The 21,626-nt window shown below is 51.1% G+C and overlaps 10 protein-coding genes across 10 annotated transcripts; 4 read left to right on the top strand and 6 right to left on the bottom strand.

Moving 5' to 3' along the window:
• Positions 1 to 785: 785 nt before the first annotated feature.
• tim44 (protein translocase subunit TIM44) lies at positions 786 to 2,390 on the bottom strand (the record flags this gene model as incomplete). Its single annotated transcript, XM_058469806.1, has 2 exons — positions 786 to 1,461; positions 1,534 to 2,390. 2 exons carry the CDS (start codon positions 2,388 to 2,390, stop codon positions 786 to 788), a joined length of 1,533 nt encoding a protein of 510 aa, XP_058335837.1.
• A 371-nt stretch (positions 2,391 to 2,761) lies between these two features.
• N7468_000508 (mitochondrial 37S ribosomal protein uS11m) lies at positions 2,762 to 3,457 on the top strand (the record flags this gene model as incomplete). Its single annotated transcript, XM_058469805.1, has 1 exon — positions 2,762 to 3,457. One exon carries the CDS (start codon positions 2,762 to 2,764, stop codon positions 3,455 to 3,457), a length of 696 nt encoding a protein of 231 aa, XP_058335836.1.
• A 1,124-nt stretch (positions 3,458 to 4,581) lies between these two features.
• On the top strand, positions 4,582 to 8,353 carry N7468_000507 (putative VPS9 domain protein; the record flags this gene model as incomplete). Its single annotated transcript, XM_058469804.1, has 5 exons — positions 4,582 to 4,601; positions 4,651 to 4,691; positions 4,747 to 6,431; positions 6,523 to 7,615; positions 7,674 to 8,353. 5 exons carry the CDS (start codon positions 4,582 to 4,584, stop codon positions 8,351 to 8,353), a joined length of 3,519 nt encoding a protein of 1,172 aa, XP_058335835.1.
• Positions 8,354 to 8,845: 492 nt separating this feature from the next.
• On the bottom strand, positions 8,846 to 9,793 carry N7468_000506 (uncharacterized protein; the record flags this gene model as incomplete). The annotated part of the gene is made up of 1 exon (XM_058469803.1): positions 8,846 to 9,793. The coding sequence occupies one exon, from the start codon at positions 9,791 to 9,793 to the stop codon at positions 8,846 to 8,848; it is 948 nt and encodes a 315-aa protein (XP_058335834.1).
• Positions 9,794 to 9,936: 143 nt separating this feature from the next.
• Positions 9,937 to 11,003, bottom strand: N7468_000505 (uncharacterized protein; the record flags this gene model as incomplete). The annotated part of the gene is made up of 3 exons (XM_058469802.1): positions 9,937 to 10,396; positions 10,453 to 10,807; positions 10,874 to 11,003. 3 exons carry the CDS (start codon positions 11,001 to 11,003, stop codon positions 9,937 to 9,939), a joined length of 945 nt encoding a protein of 314 aa, XP_058335833.1.
• A 1,106-nt stretch (positions 11,004 to 12,109) lies between these two features.
• On the top strand, positions 12,110 to 13,435 carry N7468_000504 (uncharacterized protein; the record flags this gene model as incomplete). Its single annotated transcript, XM_058469801.1, has 1 exon — positions 12,110 to 13,435. The coding sequence occupies one exon, from the start codon at positions 12,110 to 12,112 to the stop codon at positions 13,433 to 13,435; it is 1,326 nt and encodes a 441-aa protein (XP_058335832.1).
• A 422-nt stretch (positions 13,436 to 13,857) lies between these two features.
• Positions 13,858 to 14,332, bottom strand: N7468_000503 (uncharacterized protein; the record flags this gene model as incomplete). Its single annotated transcript, XM_058469800.1, has 2 exons — positions 13,858 to 14,019; positions 14,099 to 14,332. The coding sequence occupies 2 exons, from the start codon at positions 14,330 to 14,332 to the stop codon at positions 13,858 to 13,860; spliced, it is 396 nt and encodes a 131-aa protein (XP_058335831.1).
• Positions 14,333 to 15,912: 1,580 nt separating this feature from the next.
• N7468_000502 (C2H2-type zinc finger protein) lies at positions 15,913 to 17,936 on the top strand (the record flags this gene model as incomplete). The annotated part of the gene is made up of 5 exons (XM_058469799.1): positions 15,913 to 17,227; positions 17,305 to 17,573; positions 17,632 to 17,659; positions 17,713 to 17,775; positions 17,827 to 17,936. 5 exons carry the CDS (start codon positions 15,913 to 15,915, stop codon positions 17,934 to 17,936), a joined length of 1,785 nt encoding a protein of 594 aa, XP_058335830.1.
• A 474-nt stretch (positions 17,937 to 18,410) lies between these two features.
• On the bottom strand, positions 18,411 to 19,128 carry N7468_000501 (uncharacterized protein; the record flags this gene model as incomplete). Its single annotated transcript, XM_058469798.1, has 2 exons — positions 18,411 to 19,064; positions 19,102 to 19,128. The coding sequence occupies 2 exons, from the start codon at positions 19,126 to 19,128 to the stop codon at positions 18,411 to 18,413; spliced, it is 681 nt and encodes a 226-aa protein (XP_058335829.1).
• Positions 19,129 to 20,783: 1,655 nt separating this feature from the next.
• N7468_000500 (uncharacterized protein) lies at positions 20,784 to 21,321 on the bottom strand (the record flags this gene model as incomplete). Its single annotated transcript, XM_058469797.1, has 2 exons — positions 20,784 to 21,188; positions 21,274 to 21,321. The coding sequence occupies 2 exons, from the start codon at positions 21,319 to 21,321 to the stop codon at positions 20,784 to 20,786; spliced, it is 453 nt and encodes a 150-aa protein (XP_058335828.1).
• Between the last annotated feature and the right edge of the window lie 305 nt (positions 21,322 to 21,626).

Raw genomic sequence — 21,626 nt, 5'->3', positions numbered from 1 at the left:
AATAGTACTCATAGCATCCACGGATAGTTATATTTGCTTACTGTTCCCGAGTCCTCCATAGATAAACCGGGTTCTTGATTTCACGATTCGGACTAAAATTTGAACTTGGACTTGAAGGCGGCCGCTACTAGTATACTACCAATAGCACTTAGGTACTGGCACAGGTTAATATATAGATATGCAGAGGTGGTTCTTGTCTAATCATGTTATTGACTGAAGGTGCGTACTTAGATTTTTGTCCGAATATATATACACGGGTTTCGCGCAATCGCATTTTTTTTTTGCTACCTGCATTTAGTAAATGCAAAGAACAAAGGTCTCAAGGGCCATGAACGAACATTGACATGCAGATCAAGAGAGTCGAGAGGAGAGAGAAATGCACACCATAACAAGACGCCGTAGAACACCACAGACCCAAATGCGATCGGACCAGCTGATATCAAACATAGCTGCTTCCGAGTCTATGGAGATTAGGCTGCATGTGATCTTCCCTCCAAGTCTACCCAGTGGCAGACTGGAAGAAGAGACAATCCACCCACAAGTAACAGAAACACAAGGAAGAATGGGAAAGGCAAACATTAATACATGAAGGTAGAATCCGCCAGTTCAAGACCAGGCACCGGGTTACTAAAATAGACATGGAGACAAAGCGCCAGTTCTGTCTGGGTTCGTGCCAAGCAGATATATTGTACAACAGAGAGACGAGGAATGGGCCGCAGGAGAAAAGGGGGAGGGGGGAGGGGCAAGGTCGAATCGTACATGAGGCAGGCAGGTCAGCTTTGCTCTTAGATGTAGTCACGAGCAGCCTTCTGCAATTCAATCAGTCTCCAACCACGGGTCTCGGGGTTGTTGACTTCGTCGGGGATGCGTGTCATGCCGATAGCGTAGGTCACGAGCTGGACCTTGTCCTCCATGCCGGCAGCAAGTTCACCGGTCTTCACATTCTTATAAACGTGCACTTCCTGAGCACGGCAAGTAACGACGAAGACAGGGATTTCACCAGGCTCCAACAGACGAGCACTAGAGACATCGACACCTCGAACATCCAAGATTCGGCCATCTGATTTGAGACCAGCGGTAGTGTACTGCTTGGCAAGAGCAGCATAAACCGAGAATTGGGCATCAGAAAGCCACAGCTTCAGGGTTTCGATATCACCCTTAACGTAGGCGTCAAGCACCTCTGGAAGCATATACTCACGGAGCTCACGCAGGAACCCTTCCATCTGGAAATTGGGATCAATCTCACGGAACTTCTTGATAACTTGCGCTGTCTCGTTCTCGGCAAAGAATCCGGTAATACGGTCAGTGATGCTACGAGCAGTGCTGACCAGAGGATTCTCGGACTCTTCATAAGCCTCCCGTGCAGAGAAGAGCTTCTGCATCATTGGGTTTGAGTCCTTGAAGGCGCGCCACGACTCCTTCCAAGCAGAGTCTTTGTGGAGAGTAATGTTGGTTCCGGCCCTGATAAAAATTAATCATACGTCCAAAAGGAAAAGAGAAAAAAACAATAGCAATGAGCACCGAGATACTTACTCGGGATCCTCAACAAGCCTTTCGGCCTTGCCCTTCCCAGACTTAGCTTCCTGTTGCTCACGAAGCTGTCGCTGTCTGCGACGCTCTTCCTTATCCATCCAGCCACCGTAGCGGGAGCTACTACCATCATCAATAGCTTCCTTCACACTCTTGTAAGCCTCGGTCTCACGGACTGGTCGCGTGGCCCTTTCAAGCCCGGAGGAAGTCGCAGAGACACCTTTGCGAACACCCTTCATAACAGGGGTGTTCCAGGTCCAAGCCGCACTCTTTCCAATGACTTGACCTGTCGACTTGAGGGCAGCGCCGGTGCGGGAAGTGGTGGCGCTGGAGGCGGCTTCGTAGGCAGCGCGAGCTCGTTTAATATTCTCGTTTTCGGTGAATTGGTGAGCGGAAGAGGCGAGAGCCTTGGTAGATTCGTTCCACTCCTTTGATGCCTTGAATTCAGACTGAAGAGTGTCACGGAACACCTGCCATGGGGACTTGTCTCCGTGAGGAGGGGGTGGAGGAGCGTCATCCTTCTTTTGCTTCTCACCTTCCTGTTCTTCTTCTTTTTTGCCATCTTCTTGTGACTCGGATTTGGCCTCTCCGCTCTTCTTTTGCTCCTGTTGTTGCTGGAAGAGGGTGTTGGCACTGTGGAATGATCTAGTCAAAGGAAGGGCGAAAGGTGACACAAGCTGAGAAACGGGGAGATGACCAGCTTGGAAGACGCTTCGTTGAACTTGCGCAGTGACTCTGAGACTGGAAGCCGGCAATGTGGAATATGAAATGGCCCGCGATCCCTGGGATGCGACTCGAGCCGGGGCATGGGACCGAGCTGCAGCCGCGCGCGTGGCAGTGGCCATCTTAGCCGAGATCATGCTCTATGAGAGGAAGGGAAGATCGATGGAGGAAGATGGAATGAAGATTGGGAAGCTCCAGCCCTGCCCGGATGTTGGGGGTGAAGTGTGAGGGTTAGCGGAGGTTGGACCGGAGAAGCGAATGAATAAGGGAAAAAGTTCGCGATGCCAAGACTTTCAAAAAACTTCCTGTGTTTCCCGTCTTCCGCCTCGCGTCACCGACCTCCCGATCACGGCTGCCTCTAGCTCCATCAGTTGGGTGCTATTGCTGTCTTTCGAGTGCGCTATTCTTTGCTGCAGTCGCTTGTTCTCTTTCATCAAGCGCAATTCCGGACCCAGCTACGTCGCCCACCGTCGCCGATTGTCGACCGTCCGTCCGTCTTCTCGTCGCAATGAATTCCTTGAACACACTCGCAAAGTGGTTGCCTTCAGTATGCCGGCAATCACAATCTAGCTCGGCGGCGCTACGGTTGGCTCGACCATTCTCCTCAACCAGCAGCTCACTCTCCGAGCGTGGGGATCGTAGCCGAACAATTCAGAGCCAGATCTTGAACCGCACCCCCGAACCTTCGAAAGACAAGTCACCACTCTCGGCCATTACAAGAATGATGCAAGGCGATAGCTCTTCATCTGCCTCTCGAGTCAGCTCCGACTATGCTAGACTTGCTGAGAGCTTGGAAGCCGATATGATGAAGCACCCCTACGCTGACCGTTCTCCTCCACACCACCTCCATGTCTACTGCCACAAACATAACACTATCCTCACTTTGACACGCCCCAATGGCAATCCGATGATGTCCATGGGTTGTGGCCAGATCGGTTTTCGCAAGGGAGGACGCAGTGATTTTGATCCCGCATACCAATTATCAGCCCATGTCATGTCACTTATTCAGGAGCGAGGATACCTGATGGAAATCAAACGATTGGAAATTGTGTATCGTGGATTTGGAAAAGGGCGTGAAGCTTTCACCAAAGTGCTTCTGGGCAACGAAGGCCGCAACATCCGTGGTCTTGTCAACCGAGTGACTGACTCTACCCGCATCAAGTTCGGTGGTACTCGGAGTCGCAAAGTCCGCAGATTGGGTTAGAGAGACCATTGATTGTGAATCTTCGAGCTTGGCCACACGTGTTCAACTTACTGGCTTTGGCGTAATATTTACTTTGGTGTACAACTGTTTTTATAAAGACTACTCAACACATAGCTTAGCTATAACCCACAACCGGGTCATAAATGTACAACAGCACTTTTCCTCCTTCTAAACTGCCTGGAACCAAGCCAAGCAAGTATACTTAAATATTCCAAGTCAATATGACTTTTCAATTTGAATACGATCACACTGGGATTTACTAGCATTATTCTTCCTGCTCCGTAGGTAGCATTAGAAAATGAGCCCACAGGGAGATTCTCTAGTCTGTCCGAACTGGGACTGAGGGTAGGGGCTACATCCATGGTGATTATCCCTTTAGCTCCAAATGGAAGAGTAGCCTGCAGCATCAATGGACCAATACACATGGAAAAGGCGAAGAATCGCTATATGAATCACATGCTTCTGATCGAATGGGTCAAACCCGCGGGAGCCCACAGTTCCCAAACGCGGTATAGCGCCATCAGCTCCCGCAGGCATCACGTTCTCGAACATCCAGATGTCTCTGCTTCACCTCACTGTTGCCTGTGCAGAGCGTTTCAGCGCCCGTCTATCTTGTGCTCTCTTTACAATAATTTGCCGCTGTATATACCTCTCTGGACCCTGCTCCTACGTGTTCCCCGGAGCTGTCACTACCCCCGACTGCCGCTTGCAACTCGAATGCGTCGGAGCTCTTCCCCGCGAACCTCCCCCATCTTCAACTACCTCGTGACGCGACCAAGATTTTGAGAAGTACGACTTGATGATTGCAGAGATTCCAAAACTGGGCCGTCCAATACCGTTTGGATGCACCCCCTAAACCCCTTCCTTCGTGCCTTCTTCCGAAGCACTGTGCCGGCGCAGTGTATACCCGTGGAGAATCATGTACGCTCTTGATGCTATTTCCTTGGACAAGACATGCCGGCTAACTTATAGGTCTTTTACTTAGATCTTACTCGTTCCAACCACGGAATGCCTTGTCGGTTCGAAAGATCGCGAATCTAGCTTGTTCTACTCGGATCTTGTTGCTTCGGAAGAGTTCCTGGGGAGTCATGTCTTGCGCATCCCGACAAACTCAGGCTCAAAAGATGGGAAGGAAGAATCGAACGTACGGGATAACAGGGGAAGGCGAAGCAAGTGACTACATTCAATGGAAGAACGGTCATCATCAAGGACAGCTCGGTCTACAGCAACAAAGGTATGGCAACGGCAATTCCATTATGGCTTCTTCAGGCTAACAAAGGCTCGTATAGGTTTCAAATCCCTCACACAGGCTCAGCTTTTGTCAGATACCCTCTATTACGGCCCGTCAAACGATACACGCCCATGGCTGATCTACTATATCTCTCGCCCGTTAGTTGGAACATATGATCCTGCTAAAGTCATCCCAGCCGCAGTACCGGGGACGGTTTCTAGGAGCCTCGACCCTTCACCTTCAGATAAAAAGGACAGGAACGAAGGGCCCATTGCGGCTCCAAATAAACAAGAGATCAAATCATTTGGTGAATTGCTGGCCAACTTTCCAATGATCGCAAAACAGATGCAGCCAGGTCTGGAAAGGCTCTTCCGCGAGTTCGGCAAAGAACTCGGAAAGCCACTACCGCCGCCACCCTCTCGGTCGCCTTCTGCTTCTGGAAGTGAGTTTGAACACAGGCTATCCCGCGCCGAAACCCTCGCGGATGAGAGCTCCTCTGTTCGCAGTTGGTCATCCCGCCGCAGCCGGCTGCCATTCAATTCTGAAGAATACTTTGAGGACGACGAAGATTTGATGCGCAGGAGTCTAGAAACTGCGGTGACTGCTGCTATTGATCTATTTCGACTAGTCGACAAACAACAGCTGTCTCTTCTGGGCGCGACAACTGATCTCACCGGCCCCTTGGTCGAGCGACTGATCGAGCGCTATGTTGCGGAGCAAGTTCACGAGACTCTTGTGTTTCCACGTTTATGCGCCTTCCGGAAGCCTGAGGATGCAGAGCTGGACTCCCGAATCCGTCACATGGAGAGTCTCGACGTCACTCAAGTTGGTCTGACCGTCGAAGGCGGCCATCGGGGAAAACGAGAATTGATTCGTCGACTGGGAAAAGGTGTGGAAGAGTTTCGCAAAATGAATGATGCTCGCGGGCCCCATGATATGCTCAATGTTCTGTTGGAGACTGTAAAGGTAGTGTCTTTCCCTGGAAGCTATGACAATGTGGATGGGCCAGCATCTGAGAAGGCACATCCTTCGATTACGATAAACGCAGACGTATTGGTCTCGCTACTACTGGTGGTCGTAATCCGATCGCAATTAAGACATCTTCAGGCCCGCTTGCTCTACATGCAGCATTTTATCTACATCGATGATGTGGACAGTGGCGAGATGGGCTATGCTTTGAGCACATTCGAGGCTGTCCTGATGTATCTAGTCACCGACTCTGCAGGCTTGCGTCGGGCCAGTGCGCGCAATCGACGTCTTTGGCAAGCAACTAAAAGTGGCAGGATCTCGGATATGAAAGGGATATTGGAGCCCAACGGCGAGCATGAATCCATCGACGAGGCAATTCCACCCGAACCGGAGCGCAAGTCAGTGCTGTTCCAGACTGATAGCGCTGATGAAGTCGATGAGTCTCTTTTCGAAACTTCATCCGTGTACAGCAATCCAGCGGCCATAAATGGCGAGCCGGTACCCGACGACCCGAATGCGCCAGACGATCCCCCATTATCGCACGTATTCCCCTTTCAAACATGGCACAAGAATAATTCATTCTCAAGAGATATCTATCGTCCAGTCAAGAAAGTTTCAATGGATGTCCGCAGCCTCTCAGAGTCATCGGCAATCTCCTTTCACTCAAGATCGACTACTATCAATTCGATGGCTAGCGGGATCGAAGGTGATACTTCTATCGAGACATTGACAAAGACTCAGGACCCTGCGGGCGATTCCATACCTATGATGGCTGTAGGAAGCCACCAAAGCGAGGCCTTAAAATATCTTCTGAGTTTGGAGGAGTACTATCCTCTGGAAGACATCTTGGAAGACACCAATGCAGGATGGGACTACGCTTCTTAACGCAGCAGTTCAGCTTGGGCACGCAGAAATCGTCCATATCCTGTTGGATTTCCTATTTAGCAGAACGGACGAGGGCATTGTTGCCAAATATCTGACGAAGTCCGACGTTCATGGTCGCACTGCAGCCCATTACCTCTTCAGTACCCCGGCGCTTCTCAGAAGAGTCAGTGGCTTGCTTCCCTGGCGGCAGCGCGACAAGCATGGACAAACACCTCTCTTCGCTTTATGTCGGTCATACGACCATCCCGAGTACAAGGCGCTGGTTCAATTGGCATTGACTGCCGCTCAGAAAGCCCAGGGCAATATGATGCCTCTACAACTCGATGACCACGTCGATGCGAAGGGCAACACCCTATTGCATATTGTTGGCGACCCTGAAATTACCACCCGCATCCTGCAAGAAAGCGATTGTGACCCGAATGCCGCCAACGACAAGAGGTTCACACCGCTGATGATGGCAAGTAAATATGGTCGAATTGACCAGGTTCGGATCTTGTTTTCGGACCCGCGGGTTGATGTTCACGTCAAAGAAGCTCGCGGCTTGACCGCCGTTGAACTGGCTAAAGATGATGAGGTTCGAAACCGTATCGATGATCTGATCCTGTTATCCCATCCAGCATCGACCTATGCAGACTCGTCTGGCCGTGTGACTACGGTAGTACGGTCTTTCTTTGTGGAAGATGCAACCGTTCGATTCATCTTGAAATCCGGTGCACCGCAAGCTCCTACCCAGTCGATGGCTTCTGCGCGACCGGGATCAGGAACTACTTACACCGTCACGACCTGCCGTAGGAGCTTCGTTGACTTCGAGAACCTGGCCAAGTGGCTGTCCGTCGAGCATCCTGCTTCTTACGTGCCGTCTCTCTCGGATTTCCGTAACCCGTTCCAGATTCACTCGAAGCCATCAAGGTCTGTTCTACATGACCTTCAAGAAAAGCTAGATCGCTTCTTGAAGACATTGCTGATGCACCCAACGTTCTCCACCCACGAGATGCTATGGGAGTTTTTCCTTGTGCCTGAGTTGCAGCCAGAGATGATGGCAGATCGATCTCGAAGCAAAGCAGCTGCCCTGAGTGAGACTATCGCCGACGAATACCCCCCCCATCACACAGGATGGCATACGTGACACAGAGCAATTCGTCTCCCATGCACAGGACATGGTCCGAGGTGTCCACGCCAGCACCCGTACCCTCATACGACGAGGGCATGCACTCCAAAACAGCGCCTCCGATCTTGCAGACTCGGTCTCCCTCTGCGCCTCTGTTCTTTCTACCCTCAAGGAACCCACAAATGTTCTTCCGCCCTCCCACATAGACGCCTTCACCCGCTACGGAGCATGCCTCTCAACCTCCCGCTCCGACTCCTCTCCCCTCCTGCAATACATCTCAGCCATGACGGCCATCGACAACACGACCTCTGCAGTTCTCCTCTCCCTCGCCCGCCCCCTATCCCTCATGTCCGATCTGAACTCCATCAGCCGTGCTGTCTCCCGCAACCGCTCAGCCCTCCTCTCCCAATCCCTCCCCCGCAAATTCAATATCAATCTCCCCGGCTTCGAAGAGTCCCGCCAGAAAACCGTGCGAGACCTCGAGCGTAAGATCAGTGACGGCGAGATAGCCTCCAATCGTGTCGCAAAGGAGGTCTCCTGGAACAAAGACGTTGTGGTGAGCGAACTCGCCGGCTGGACGACCTGGCGCGAGCGGGTCGGCCGCGATGCCATCCGCGCCTTCGTTAAGGACACGCTTATCCGGGAAAAGGAGCGTGGGAAGCGCATGGAGCGCTGTCTGCATAGCGTGCGGGAGATGAAGTAAGGATTGGCCCAGTTCCTGTTTGTAATACGAGGATAGACTTCCAAGGTTATTTCGAGAAATTTCAAAGGATTTCAGTCTACATTCCTCGTACACTTTCATAATAGATATGAGATGTGTACTTATTTCCTTCTTTCGTCTTTGCTTTCTAGCTTGCTTGATTCAGGGTCAGCAGGCTGCCTCAGTCTTTTGTTTTTACTTCTATACACGATAGCTTGGGCGGGCTCAATGTGACGATAATGATGATGATCGATCCATTTTAACTCGCTATAAGGGTAATGAATAGAGCGTATCGCAAAACATCAATGGTGAGCCAGCAGCCAATCATGCAGAGAGGCCCAATGTGTCCTCTCACCAATTTCCAGAATCTCATCTACAAAGGTACCAGTAGTTATTTCAAGCATCAGAAAGTCGGACACGGGAGGGAGTCGATGGAATGGTCGCTATATTCGTAGACTGGATACTCTAGTCGTCGCAGGCATGGAAAACGCGGGCTCACTTCGCCGATGTGAATTGGTCCTCTGTCCGTTCTAGGTTCTCGACCGCTTGTGGCTCAGCCCTCACAGCACCCGGAGAACGTCGACTGGATACATGAGACGAGGTTGACAAGTGCGATACCAGACTAGATGGGACGGAAGAAGTGATTTCATCAGCTACTCGGGGCGTTGATTGCGAGGTACGAGAGCTTCCGGGGTCGGGATTGCTTAAGAGCGAACTGAGTTCCGTGAGGACAGTCGATGTAGTTGTCCCTGTTGTCGTAGTCCACAACTGCGAGGATCTCGCTGTCGGCGGGGCCGTCGAAGCTATCGACAGGCGAGGGGCAGGGGGTGCATTTGGTGTCTTTTCAGGTGGAATTGGAGGCACAGTTGTCTCTGTTGAGCCTGGAGTGAGGGTCATGTTGGAGTCGGGCTTGCTGAGGCTGGGCGTGGATGTACTTGTATGATCGAAGTCATCCACAAGGAATGGAAAGGAGGGCGAGAGAGATTGATTGAACATCATGGATCTGCGTTCTGGCTGCAGATCTTTCATGAGGAATTCATTCAGGTTTCTGTCGCTGTCTTCGTTCAGAGTTAGGGTTGACTGGCAGAAGGGATCTTGCGACGGGTTCTGGGATTGCAAGACACGGAGACGGCGTGCTCGTCTTTCTTGCCGGATGTACCAGACCAGGAGGAATACACCTCCGGCGACAAAAATGATGCCGACGATGGTGGCAGCGGCTATGGATGGCTTGACGTATTTTGAGCTACTCACTTTCTGCGGCGTACTTTCAGTCGGAGTGGTCCAAGGAGATGTGGGCGTCTGTCGGGTATCTGTGTCTGGGACACTATGGTCCCCTGTTTGCTTGCCTTCCTTCGGTGGTGGATGCTGGGCACTGGAGTCATCTCGAGGATTGCCCAGATACACTGTGCGATGTTTCCCGCGGAGTAAAGGCCAAAGATTCATGAGGGGCGTGATGCATCAAGTGGATGTCTAGTCAATCCATTCTATCTTGAACAAAAGAAGATCTGGAAGTACACATTGTGGTTTGGAGCGAAGGCAAGCGCGACCAAGGTTCATCCCTGGCTGCACCAATTCTCCTCGAACATCTAGATCTCGCTCTCCCCGCCCTTTTTTCCTTTGCTCCAGGTTAAAGCTCCTTTCAGCTGGAACGATAAGTTCCTTGCGGGGTGATGAAAAGGCTCTCGTTGTTTTTCGTTGATTCGCTCGCTGGTTGCATTTGGAGAGCTGCTGATCGAGGAAATGAAATTTGGTGGTTCAACAATTGTAAAGTCGGTGATCTCCATCGAAGCTTGTCTAGCTGTGTTGGTATCCGGAATATTACCGCCGAAGGTAGCTCTCGTCAGTCTCGAGATGATGAAGTCGAGATTGATAACATAGTTCTCGTCGCTGATCCCGACATCTTTGAACTCTCCACGGAGTTCTCTCCACATATTCTGATCGCCGCTGAGAAGTAATGAGTTCCAGGTTACTGACGCTCTGGAGCTATCATTTTCAACAGATTTCACAAACGCCTCTAGGGGCATCTTGATATTTCTTTGTGCATCTCTAAGTTTTGTTAGACCTGCATTTTCCTGCTGTGGACGACTTGAAGGAAGCCGAACCTGATAGAATCGACGTTCCACCGATTCAACGATTGGGTATTAGATGTCAGCTGAACTCTGATATCTTTCAATCGCCCTGAAAGATCGGAAATTCCGCTTTTGTTGTGTGGAATTGAAACAAGGCCGTCGCCCTGCAACTTTAGCATCCCAAGGTGCTGTAAGGTATCCACGCATTGATCGAGATCAGAAGCAATCTGAGGGTAACGCCGATCCGTTATAGCATTGAACACTCGACCAACATGCCCAAGAGCGACAATCAGAGGACACAGTTCACGCTGTACTTGCTTGAATGGATCGGTCGAGGTAAATAATGAGCGATGCAGTGCAAGTGCCAGGGAGTAGACAGTACTGATCTCTATCGTGAAATGTCAATATGAAGGACCAATAGCTGGAACTTTTTGCAGAACACCCGGCTACGTACTAACTTGGATCTCGTATATCTTCGTCCTTTCTTGACCAATTTCCTCATTCGCAGTGGATACCCGGGTTGGTGAGTCAGAGAGGGGAGTGTCAACGGGTTTGACACCAGGCATAAGACAGGAATTTGCCATGGTCGTGCTAGGAGACACTGATCCGCCCGATCAAAGGCCGTTAGCTGATGGATGAAAAATATGACGTTTCTACTTGCAGCTAAGAATGCTTGCTTGATCTGAGTTGAGGCTGAATTTATTGAGGCGGTGTAGATGGAAAACATTGTGTGGCTGAGTCGTGTGCCCATCGAAATGGCCACGAGGGACGCTTGAGCGCCCCGAAACGAATGCGAGTACGAGCTTGCTGGAGCCGAAGCATGAACCCAATGGATGCACATGCCATCCTTTCCTTGAAATATGGAGCGGACTGCAATTCAGTGGTGCCTGGTGTCCAGGCCCTGCAATCCTGCGTGCATTACCCCGCCGACTTTGAGAACGTAGATCTTCATACTGCCAGTCTTCAGTAGCTACCATCATCCTCCCGAAATACGACCGAGATGGAACCTCTTCCATTTCATTTGCTTGAACTGACAGCCTATTTCGTGAACTGCTTTAGCTTTGACCAAAGGGATCTCCTTGCATTTGCACAGGTCAACCGATTCTGGCGTTCAGCCGCAGAGAGATATCGATTCGAGAAAGTTCAGATTCAGTTGAAGGGTTATTGTGAAACGACTGGCTTCGAAGACATCGAAAAAGCTTTGAGCGGCAATCGCCGTGCTTGGGTCCGACGCCTGGAAATCACAGGCGGCGAGGAGCATACAAGATGGTGGACTAGCTTGAAAGCTCAGCGTGAAATTTCCCAAAATGACTGGATAGAGGGCCCTCAAGACTCCTGTGAGTGGCTCAGCAAGACCAATGTCAATCGTCGGTTCGTAGGACCAAAGCCGGTGCAGTCTTGGGTAGCTCTGGGAGATTTCATTCGATCACTACCTGGCCTTCGGGACTTGATATGGAACCATCCTCGGCAATTTCCACAGTGTTACCTCGAAATCCTACATCGTGAATTCCCACAAACTCGCTTGCATATTCACAGCTTTCGGCTACGGAGTTTGTCATCATGGCCGCCACCAGGCGCCGTAACGAACCAATTTATCAGCTTGGAAGAGTGGGGACTAATAACATCCCCTAATTTGCATTGCATATCTTGTCACTACACAAATAGCCAACAAGAATTGGCTGTTGTCAATATGGCTGGAGGTGTATCACCTAACCTGAAGCACCATACCGGGTACACAGAAACATACAGACAATCGAGATGGCTGCCGCAGCCCCGATTCCCATGGCCAGACTATTTGGACTCCGGCGAGGCTACTAATGGAAACAAAGCGAACGGAATCACTAGCCTGCGATTAGTTCTCAATGCCACTGGGGATACCTCGTTGTACACGCCGGGGCCAACCAACACCCTTCGAGCATGGGAACTCATCAATCTCACCCGGGTTCGGAATCTTGAAATTGGTTATGGTGGCAGTTCCGTGGTGATACAGAAACTCACTATCATGGCCCGCGAAGGCGCCTTCCAAAGCCTTGCTTCATTCTCCTACGGTCCATTTCCCAAGATGGACGGAACGGACCTCGATTTGACGTTGAGCCTATTTCTTGAAGGAATCCCTGCTCTCAAAAGGCTCAGTCTTTCTGGGCCAGTACACAGTAATGGTCGCACCTTTACTACCATTCTATATCACCATGGTTCTGCGCTCCAGAATCTTCGATTAGACTGCGGGCGCCACCAGCCCGGTCTTTCAAGCGCTGAATGGATTCGCAAGCTTGGTCTGTTGTCAGAGCACTGCCCCAATATTCAGATACTTAGCCTTGGCATAGCAAGGAATCAAGGCGACTCATCCGAGGTTGCTGTATACCGAGCACTGAGCTGGCTGCGACGACTGAAGCATCTTAGACTCTTCTTAGACTTTTCCGAATTCCATCCACGACGCCTAGAAGCCTCAAGAGACGGCGGTGGAGTTGATGATGACGAAGTGAGCCTTGTCAGAAGCCCGTTTGTTGATCTAGCTACAACTCGCGCATGTCTCATCAACAGTGCCATTGACTCGCGACTGGCATTATCCATTTTCAATATCGTGGGCGACAGAACCTCAAATCTTCAATCGCTGCATCTATCCGTCCGTGGAGACTGGATCTGGACCGAGCGGTGTGAAAGCAATGGATCGGGCGATATATCCATCGTGACATTTGCGACGACTCGAGCAGGACCTACGTTTCAGCAAGACCAGGACATGAAAGTGTTGTTGAAATACGTCGCCAATCCATGGATTGTCACAAGGGGCTACCAGAGTTCTGCTATCGCAAAGCAGGACAGGTTTCTGAATGAAGACAGGGCTCTCGAGCTATCCAGAGGCGCAGCAAGACTGCGTGCGGACTTTTCGGGACGGGAGGACCTGAAAAGAATTTGGACGAGCGTCTGGCCGTCGAAACCGGAAGAGCCTGGGGATTATCGCAAGGCATGGTGGAGCTACCCCCTCGCTGGAGTTGATGAAACAGCATGCCATGGATAGTATCTGCGAGTAAGGTGAGAGTAGGACAAGATTTTACTAAAAGAAAAGTACCAGGAGACAGAAAGAGGAACCGCTAGACCGTAGTATCTCTTAGTATTACCTCAGATGTGAAAAATCCCAGTCACGCTAAACCCTTTTTCCGAGGTCTGTCTCTAGGCTGGCATGATTGAAGCCTGGTAGGTGTAGCTTCTCAAATTGTTCTTCGACTGTTCTTCGATTGTCGTTGGTTGAAAGTTCATAATAGCCGCTCAGTTGGACCCACGCTCGATAACTACAAACTTGTCGATCTACCAAAAAAGCAAAGAGAAAGATCAATCCATGCGCCTACAACACCAACCTCTGTCTTCGTTCCCTAAATACGCACCTCTGGAGTTGCTTCAACGGACGCGTGACAAATCCCAGTGCCGTCCTCTGTACCCCCACTATGCTCCAGTCCTTAATTCTGCAATCTGATCGGCATCCCGTGCAGCGCGTTCATCCCTACTAACCTCCGCCAGCGTCTGCGTCTGCGTCTTTGCCTTTTGTGCCGCTAGCTTTGACCCCAACCTGCCTTTAGTACTTGTCGTGGCAGTTTGGGCACGTTTCTAGGCCATCGAACGTTAGGTCTTGGAATTGGCGAAGGTGGACTGCGGTGTGGGGTGTTGGAGGGCGTGGAATACTCACTTGCGCCGCGATGGCAGCGTTTGAACGTGCCTCGTCGCTGCTCCCTTGCGGCCCGTCTGGCGAAGACTCTCCGAGCGTTCGCCCGGGAGTTGCCTGCCAATTTGTGGATTTGGGTGGGGCAACACGGCCACCAGAGGCCTTGTTCTGCTGGGCCTGTGCAGAGGTTCCGAGGACACGGCCCGGCGAGGCTGTCGCGTCGGGCTTGTTTGCGGATTTGGAGCAGATGTTGCCCATGATTGCGGGGAAGGGGGATACCTTGGGAGTTCGAGATCGGGGGATGGGTCGTGATTGATTGGGGAGGAAATGGCCGCGCTGAGTCGCGCTCGGTGCGGAGGTGGGGGGTTAGAGATCGAACTGTTTGAAGAAGCCGCCAGGCAAGTGTGTTGATGTTATCGATAAGATGCACGACGATCCGGGGCACGTGGGGGCTTAGTCATCTCGTGGATCCCGGCCCCGGGGCGGGCACGTAGATCTCGAGATAAAGTTATTGCTGCGGCATGCTCTGGGGGATCTACGACTGAAGGCGACTTGGGATCAAAAGAGGGCTATCGTGATTCCACGTATCATATTACGTTCATCTATCAATGAATTACTGAAACTGAAACTGAAAGGAGAAGTGCATGCTGGGACAGAAGACACCGTCGACCGGCCTCTTCGAGCTTCTCGACACCAGGATTTGTGCTAGAGATTTCGTGAAAGAGACTCGCTCGTCTCGTATACTGATATCTGGGGATAGGGACAGTTCTAACTTGGTCCTCTGAGCGGGAATTCGTCTCTAGTAATACTTGATGGCTGAGCCTCGGAAAATTTTTATGCCACTCGGCCGATGCATGATCCAAGGAATATCATTGGCTACCATCCCTATTCAATTCGTATCCTGTATCTGATCAGCAACAATATCAGCAGATGTGCAACAACGCGAATCTCGTACGACGCTCTGACTCTGGAGAGCATTGACGTTAGATAGGGCTTAGGGCCAGGGCAGATCCATGTTTAGTCAGCGGGAAATGGGGAAACGCTGAGGACCTTGGGAAGAAATAACAGAATTCTCCGGGAATCGAGGAGCCTGCACCCGAGCGATGCCTGCAATGATATCCTCTTCCAAGGGAACGATGCGATAGAGTTCCGCATTAAGCTTTCCACGATTGACCGCTTGCTAACACGTGCGCTACGATTCGTCATGACGATGTGAAGTGCTCCAATGGTCTAACCACCAAGGTACTCACTTGCTGCTTCCGCGTCCCAAAGGTCCTCACGGCGCAACTTTCTGGGGCTGAAGCCCCCTCCTGCAGGGCAGCTGCATCGAAAAAGGAAAAAAAAAAGCTGCCACTCCTTGCATTCTCTACAAGTCTCACAAGGTCCTCATGCCCCTCTGCCTCGAGTGTGATCGCCACTAAATTGCTCTGATTGCGTCTGGACCTTGGTCCCACGCTGCACGAATTCTGCCTGAGCGCATGACACAATCGTGAGACCATACACGCTCGGGAGGGGTACTTCCTACGATAGAATACCTTTGGAATCTCCAGAAGAACTCGCCCGGGGCGAGTATTTTCTACGGGCAAGCGAGTATCAAAGTGGATACGCTAACACCTACTGTCGGCTGGCGCGCTTCTCTTACCTGGCGGCGTAGTGTTTGTTCCGGACAGAAGACCAAAATCTCACCTGTGTTCGCTTATTCCACCCTCGGTCTTTACCCGTGATCCGGGAATTTCAGTTTCGTACCTTACTGCGCACCGACGGGTCCTGTTCTGACCGGGCCCTGGGCGCTTTTTCTACCCTTTATCATTCCAAGATCCGTCCTGCCCGCGCCCACCATGGTTTCCCAACCTCAAGCGGGCGATTTCTGCCTCGAGTGTCGGTGGGAAGATCTCCATATTGACAATAGCGAGTCACTAGGCTCTTCCGGGGACTCGTCTCGGCCCCAGTGGAACTGCACAGACCAAGAGCATCACACGTCGCTAGCTCCAACCAAAGCCAGTGACCCCTGCTGTGACTTGGACCACTGCTCAGCCGACTGCCAGTCTGTATGCGACGGCTTCGTAGACTGTGATGCCTCTGAAGTCTGCTCTACCACTCATCGTGACAAGCTTCACTGCGAAGAAGACCATTGCGACGAGGATCATTGTGAAAGCACAGACTCCCTCTGCTTGCAAGATCACTGCTGTGATACGGCCATAGCTGGCGACTGTGGCTTCGAAGCCTTTTTTGGTCTCACAACGCCCGTGTCCCTCGATACCACGGGAATGCTGCCCTCGTCCGCCATGACCCATCAACCTTATGCTGGGCAAGGAAAACCCGAGTATACCCTACCGGCCATGATTGACCCTTGCTACCACGAGTCCTTTTTATCATCGTACCAGGAGCACTCTTCACACTGCGATCAAAATGTGTCCAACCATTTTGAGTGCCATGACTTTCAGAAGGACTTGCAAGACATGTTCGGCAACCAGCATTACCCGACAGCGACCGAAGTCAACCCATCCGATGTCTTTCAGATGCTTGGCACATGCCCGGACTTCTCCGTTTGCCATGAACCGCATCTTCCGGCGCCGCAACTCATCCCCAATGCCCTCGAAAAACCCAAGACCGACCCTGCTGCGGATGCCCTGAACTGCTTCCACCCCGAACACCACCATGTCCATGACCACGAGCATGCTCACGCCCACTTCAAAAATCCGAACGACCTGAACCTCAACATTCCTCGCGGCGCTCATCGCAGTCATCATCGATGCCGAGGGCATCATCACATTCATGCGCATCATTATTCTCCATACTCGCGTCACTCCCGGTCTAGTGTCAGCTCCCATTTCCTGTCGAGCCCTAGGGATACTCCACCACCACTCGAGGGGGGATCCTCCTCTATCATGACCACGCCTGAATTCTCAACAGACGATAATGAGATACACATGTGCAAGTGGACGTCAACCATCCATGGCATCAAGACCCCCTGTGGAGCCACATTTGCGGACGCAGGCGCCCTCCAAGAGCATCTTACGGCAACCCATATGAACACAATCGATGGTGCAAAAGGCACCGGCTATTATTGTTGCTGGGCGGGATGTCATCGCCCAGACGATCCTTTCTCACAGAAGTCCAAATTGCAAGGGCATTTCCTTACCCATAGCAACTGTAAGAACAGTACCCCAAGTTGTCCTGCGATGATGACAGGGAAACAGACACAAAAAAACTAACTCTTTGGCTGCTAGACAAAAACTTCCGTTGCTCTGTTTGTGGAAAATCGTTTGCGCGCCAAGCAACATTGGACCGTCATGAGCGGAGCCACCGGGGCGACAAACCATATAAATGCAAGGAATGCGGTAAATGTTTTACCGATAGCAGCGAACTTAGTGAGCCTCCCGCAAGACTCGACCCCGATATGAGCAATGCTAATATTTCAGAAACCCATTCGCGAACTCACACGGGCGAGAAGCCCTTCAAATGTGACTGGCCAGGGTGTACTTTCCAGACTGGCGATGTGAGTTTCCCCCGAAAACGGCTTTTCTAAATTTCATCGCAGCTAATTGCCCTCATAGTCCTCGAATATGTCCAGTCATAGGCTCAGTAAGCTCTTCCGATCCTTAGGCCCAAAAAAGTCCTCTACTGACCACGTCCAGCACACGGCGAACGAAAGCACAAGTGCCCTTACCCTGGCTGCACGAAGAGCTTTACACGACCTGGTATGTGCTTTATCTTCTATGAACACCCCAGCTCTGCTAACCCCTCTCCAGATCAATTAAAACGACACCAACGATCTACTCACAAAGACGCATCCTCTACTCTACCTTCCCCGAGTCCATCGGCCGACCATTTCGCCCTCCCTTACGCGTTTGCTTCATGAATGTGACCTGTTCCATCACTTTGGGAACGTATGTTTAAAGGTCATTTGCTTAGTATGCGTTCACTTTCCATTCACGCTTCTCTGATACGAAGCTCTTAATACTCCTTCGATGACACCTGGCGCACGCCGCCTCTTCATGAACCCCGATGCGTAGTGCATCGACTTTTCCGAGTGCTGGAAGCCTCGGACCTTGGATTCTCTCCTGATTACCCTTCAAACTCTTTGTGTCTATTACCAACAAAAAAATATCTTTGGTTTCAGCGGAATTAAGAAAGAAAGCTATGCCATCCAGACTTCGATTATCTGGGCATTACGTTAGCATTGAACTAATGAATGTGATTGATACCCCCCTTTTCTGTCCTCTAATCCTCTCGTCACCGACGACCGTTCTCCTCTGGGTATTATGTTAGCATTGAAGTGATTCATTTGGGTGATACCCCTCCCCCCCTCCTGGATCTTCCTCAAACGCTCTCTCTATTCCTCTCGTACGTCCTCCTCCCCAGACTCCTGCAACTCGAACCTCAAATTCCAGGTTTGAGTCCTGTTCTCTCCCGCATTATACGAAATGCGAAAGATCTCGATGACGGAAATCCGCCTCGAGCGAGGCCGGTAAGCCCCCAGCACAAAGCACGCAACCATGCGCCCCAGCACCGTCCCCAGCATCCTCTGATACCCCGTCGATCCAAACCGCAGCACAACCCGATCGACCACCCCGTTGCGCATCACCGCGCTGATCGCCTCCAGCGTATCGGCGTTGACGACCGAAAGCACAAAGATTGACCGGAGCGAGCACAGCGGGAAATACTCCTGGTAGATCGCCTGCATGATTTCCGAGCTGTGCGGCCCGCTGTCGCGGTGCACGCTCTCAATAAAGATGTTGCCCCGTGTCACGGCGCCATCCCAGGAGTTGTCGTCTTCCCAGTGGGTGCCTCGCACGGAGGCTTCGATGCGGTTAAAGAGGTCGTCGCCAAACAGGGCACCGCGGGAGTAGTGGGACAGGAGGAAGAGGGGACAGGGGTACTCGAGCTGCGAGGTGGTTGTGAGATAGGGCGTCGACAAAGTCGAGGTCAGTGAAGATGAGGGTGCTTGGGAGGATGGGAGATGGGCCGCGGGCGTGCGTGGTTCGGCCTGAGATCCAGCATTGATAGATGCGGCCTTGCAGGACGTGACGATCCGTAGAGCTCGAGGCCATGGCGGAGGATTTCAAGCTTTTAAGTGGGCAGAGTTAGTTGGTGCTTTGCTGTTAGTGGGTATAGGTTGCTTAATGATGGATGATGCTGCAATGCAATGAGGAGTTGTGGTTGAATGATGCTTGAAGCTGGTGGTGATACGCGCAGCAGTGCTTGGAAGAGGAAGACGCGAGTTGAGGAGAGTATTATTTTGGGTGTCCTATTCACTTTACGTCTATAGGTGGTTGCGAGTGATAGCATAGGCCTATACCAAAGCTGGTTGATTTTCTCCTATGTGGGTGATAAGTTCTATAACTGGGTGGGTTTTCTTCAATCTGGGTGCTACTGCCGAGTGCTCTATACATGATCTACCTGAAGTACTTGGGTAGATATGGGAGGGAAAAGGTGGACTGGAGAAAGATTTTTGAGGGAGCTGGGAACCTAACTATATTATATCTAATCCTGAATGATGTTACCCCAAGTGCGTAGCAGTCTTAATAACTTAATTTTCTTCCAGCTACACAAAGCGAAAGCTTTACATTTGCAGACTCGACAATGCAGATTCAAACCGGCATTGAAAGAAGTTGAGATGGCCAATCAACTCCTAGTCTCCAACTTAACCCTAGCATAGTGGGCCAAATATGTGTAAAAGTTTCTGAAACTGGAATTGAAAGGTATACAATGTGGAGCTTGCGTATCAAGGTCAACAGCTTCGAATGGAGTCCAGAAGCACCCAATTTTTGAGATACCAAGCTAAAGAAGAAAGATACAAGGCACAGGAAAGAAAAGGATCTTCCTTCTATAGCAGCAAACTCCCTTTCTGTCTGCAAGAAAAAAAACAGAAGAGACAAGTGGCATTAGAGATAGTCCCATTGAGATGACAAGTGCAAATGCTGTTGACAGCAAGCAAAAGAGGACAGTCTCTCTGGTTTTCTCCGGACATGGGCAAAGATTAATGGAGAAATGGTGGAACTTCAGATACTAGGTTCATTGCGGACGTCGGGTGCTCATACCACGGGTGGGTAGTAATATGTGGCTACAGGTTTACTATTGCGTCGCCATAGACCGGACGAAAACCAATGAGTAGTAATTACAGCTTGCACTTCATACAGATCACACCAAAAGGCTTCTGAGCTTATACCCCCGACCCAAGAGGACATGACATGATAATATTGAGCCTTTCACCTAATACAGGAATCAGGGCAGTTGATAGCATTCAAACGTACTTGCATTGGGGCGGAGCAGGGCTGTTTCTGCAGAGCTGACGTTCGGAGCTAACTGGAAGTTGTCGCAGTGGGGAGTCGCTGCGTGGCTGAGAAGATGTCTTTCTTCGGCATTGAGCCTTGAGGGGCTTCCATGGGTTTTTGTGTTCATAGCCTTGGGAGGATATCTTTGAACTATATAAATTGATTTCACCTCGGAAATTCCGTGGATTACCGGTGGTGGTTCTTTGGAGGCTCTATGGACGATTACAAGGACCACGGAGTATAGAGCTCGGGACTTGGCAATATCATATTCCCCGATAGCATGTTCCTAGCCCAAGCTATGTGTATTGGACGCGAGAAAAAAGAGGTCAGAAAGTGTGGGGCCTGCCGGGCAACTGATAACATAGTGACAGCGTATGAAACGACGCAGAATATCTCTCTACAACACACCAGAGTCAAGAGAGCCACCAGCCTCACTCCTCAGTCGCCCTCTCCTCCAGTAACTCCACCGCATTCCGCAACTCCCGAATCCTCTGCCCAACCCGCCGTCGCACCTCATCCTTCACTTCTTGCGGCACATCCTCCGTCTTAAATGCCGTGACCGCATCCACGCCCGGCACCTCCTCGCCCATCTCGCTACCAGATACATACTTGCCTGAGCGCAGCATGATGCCCGTGTCTTCTTCGCCGGGCTTCGCGGCGTACCGGTAGTAGATCGCGCACAGATCGTTCAATGCATCACGGGCGGAGTCGCGGTCAGAAGCCGCGTAGATGGTGCCGCCGTCGGTGCTTTCCGTGGCAATCTCGAATTCGTCTTTGGCGATTTCGTAGGCGTCTTGGATTTCGTCGATGAGGGTGTCTGCTGTGGGGGGGTGCAGCTGTGCTGTAAGACTTTTGGGTTGAAGGGGTGAATTGGATTTGGATGAATGGGCTCGCAGTTCTAGTAGGAGTTGCCCAGGGAACCTTGGTGGCGGTCGTTGGGTTGATCCGGCTCTGGCGGGCAGTTGTCATAGTTCTGATGCCATGGGAGAGAGGCGATTTTAGTGGTGTGGTTGATCGGGCAAGGGAGTACCACGAAGGCACTTCGCAGGTACCCTGATACGAATTGAGATTGGCATCATGTAGAATGTCTTGGAAGGCATTTGTTAGTGCTGAGACGAAAGAGAAGCTTTGTTGCAACGCAGAAGCTACTCTTATCGGGTAATGACGTATGGTCACGTGCTGATAAACAGTGCCGGTTTCTCCGCTTGTAATTCTAAATGTTCCGTGGCAGACATACATAGGTATTGGAAATCAAAAAGCTAAATTGGTAGTTA

This window comes from Penicillium chermesinum (genome assembly GCF_028974085.1).
Source record: "Penicillium chermesinum strain IBT 19713 chromosome Unknown utg000001l:1.0-1975020.0:1.0-1976611.0, whole genome shotgun sequence".
NCBI classification, from domain to species: domain Eukaryota; kingdom Fungi; phylum Ascomycota; class Eurotiomycetes; order Eurotiales; family Aspergillaceae; genus Penicillium; species Penicillium chermesinum.
This window is presented reverse-complemented; position numbering and strand designations above follow the sequence as displayed.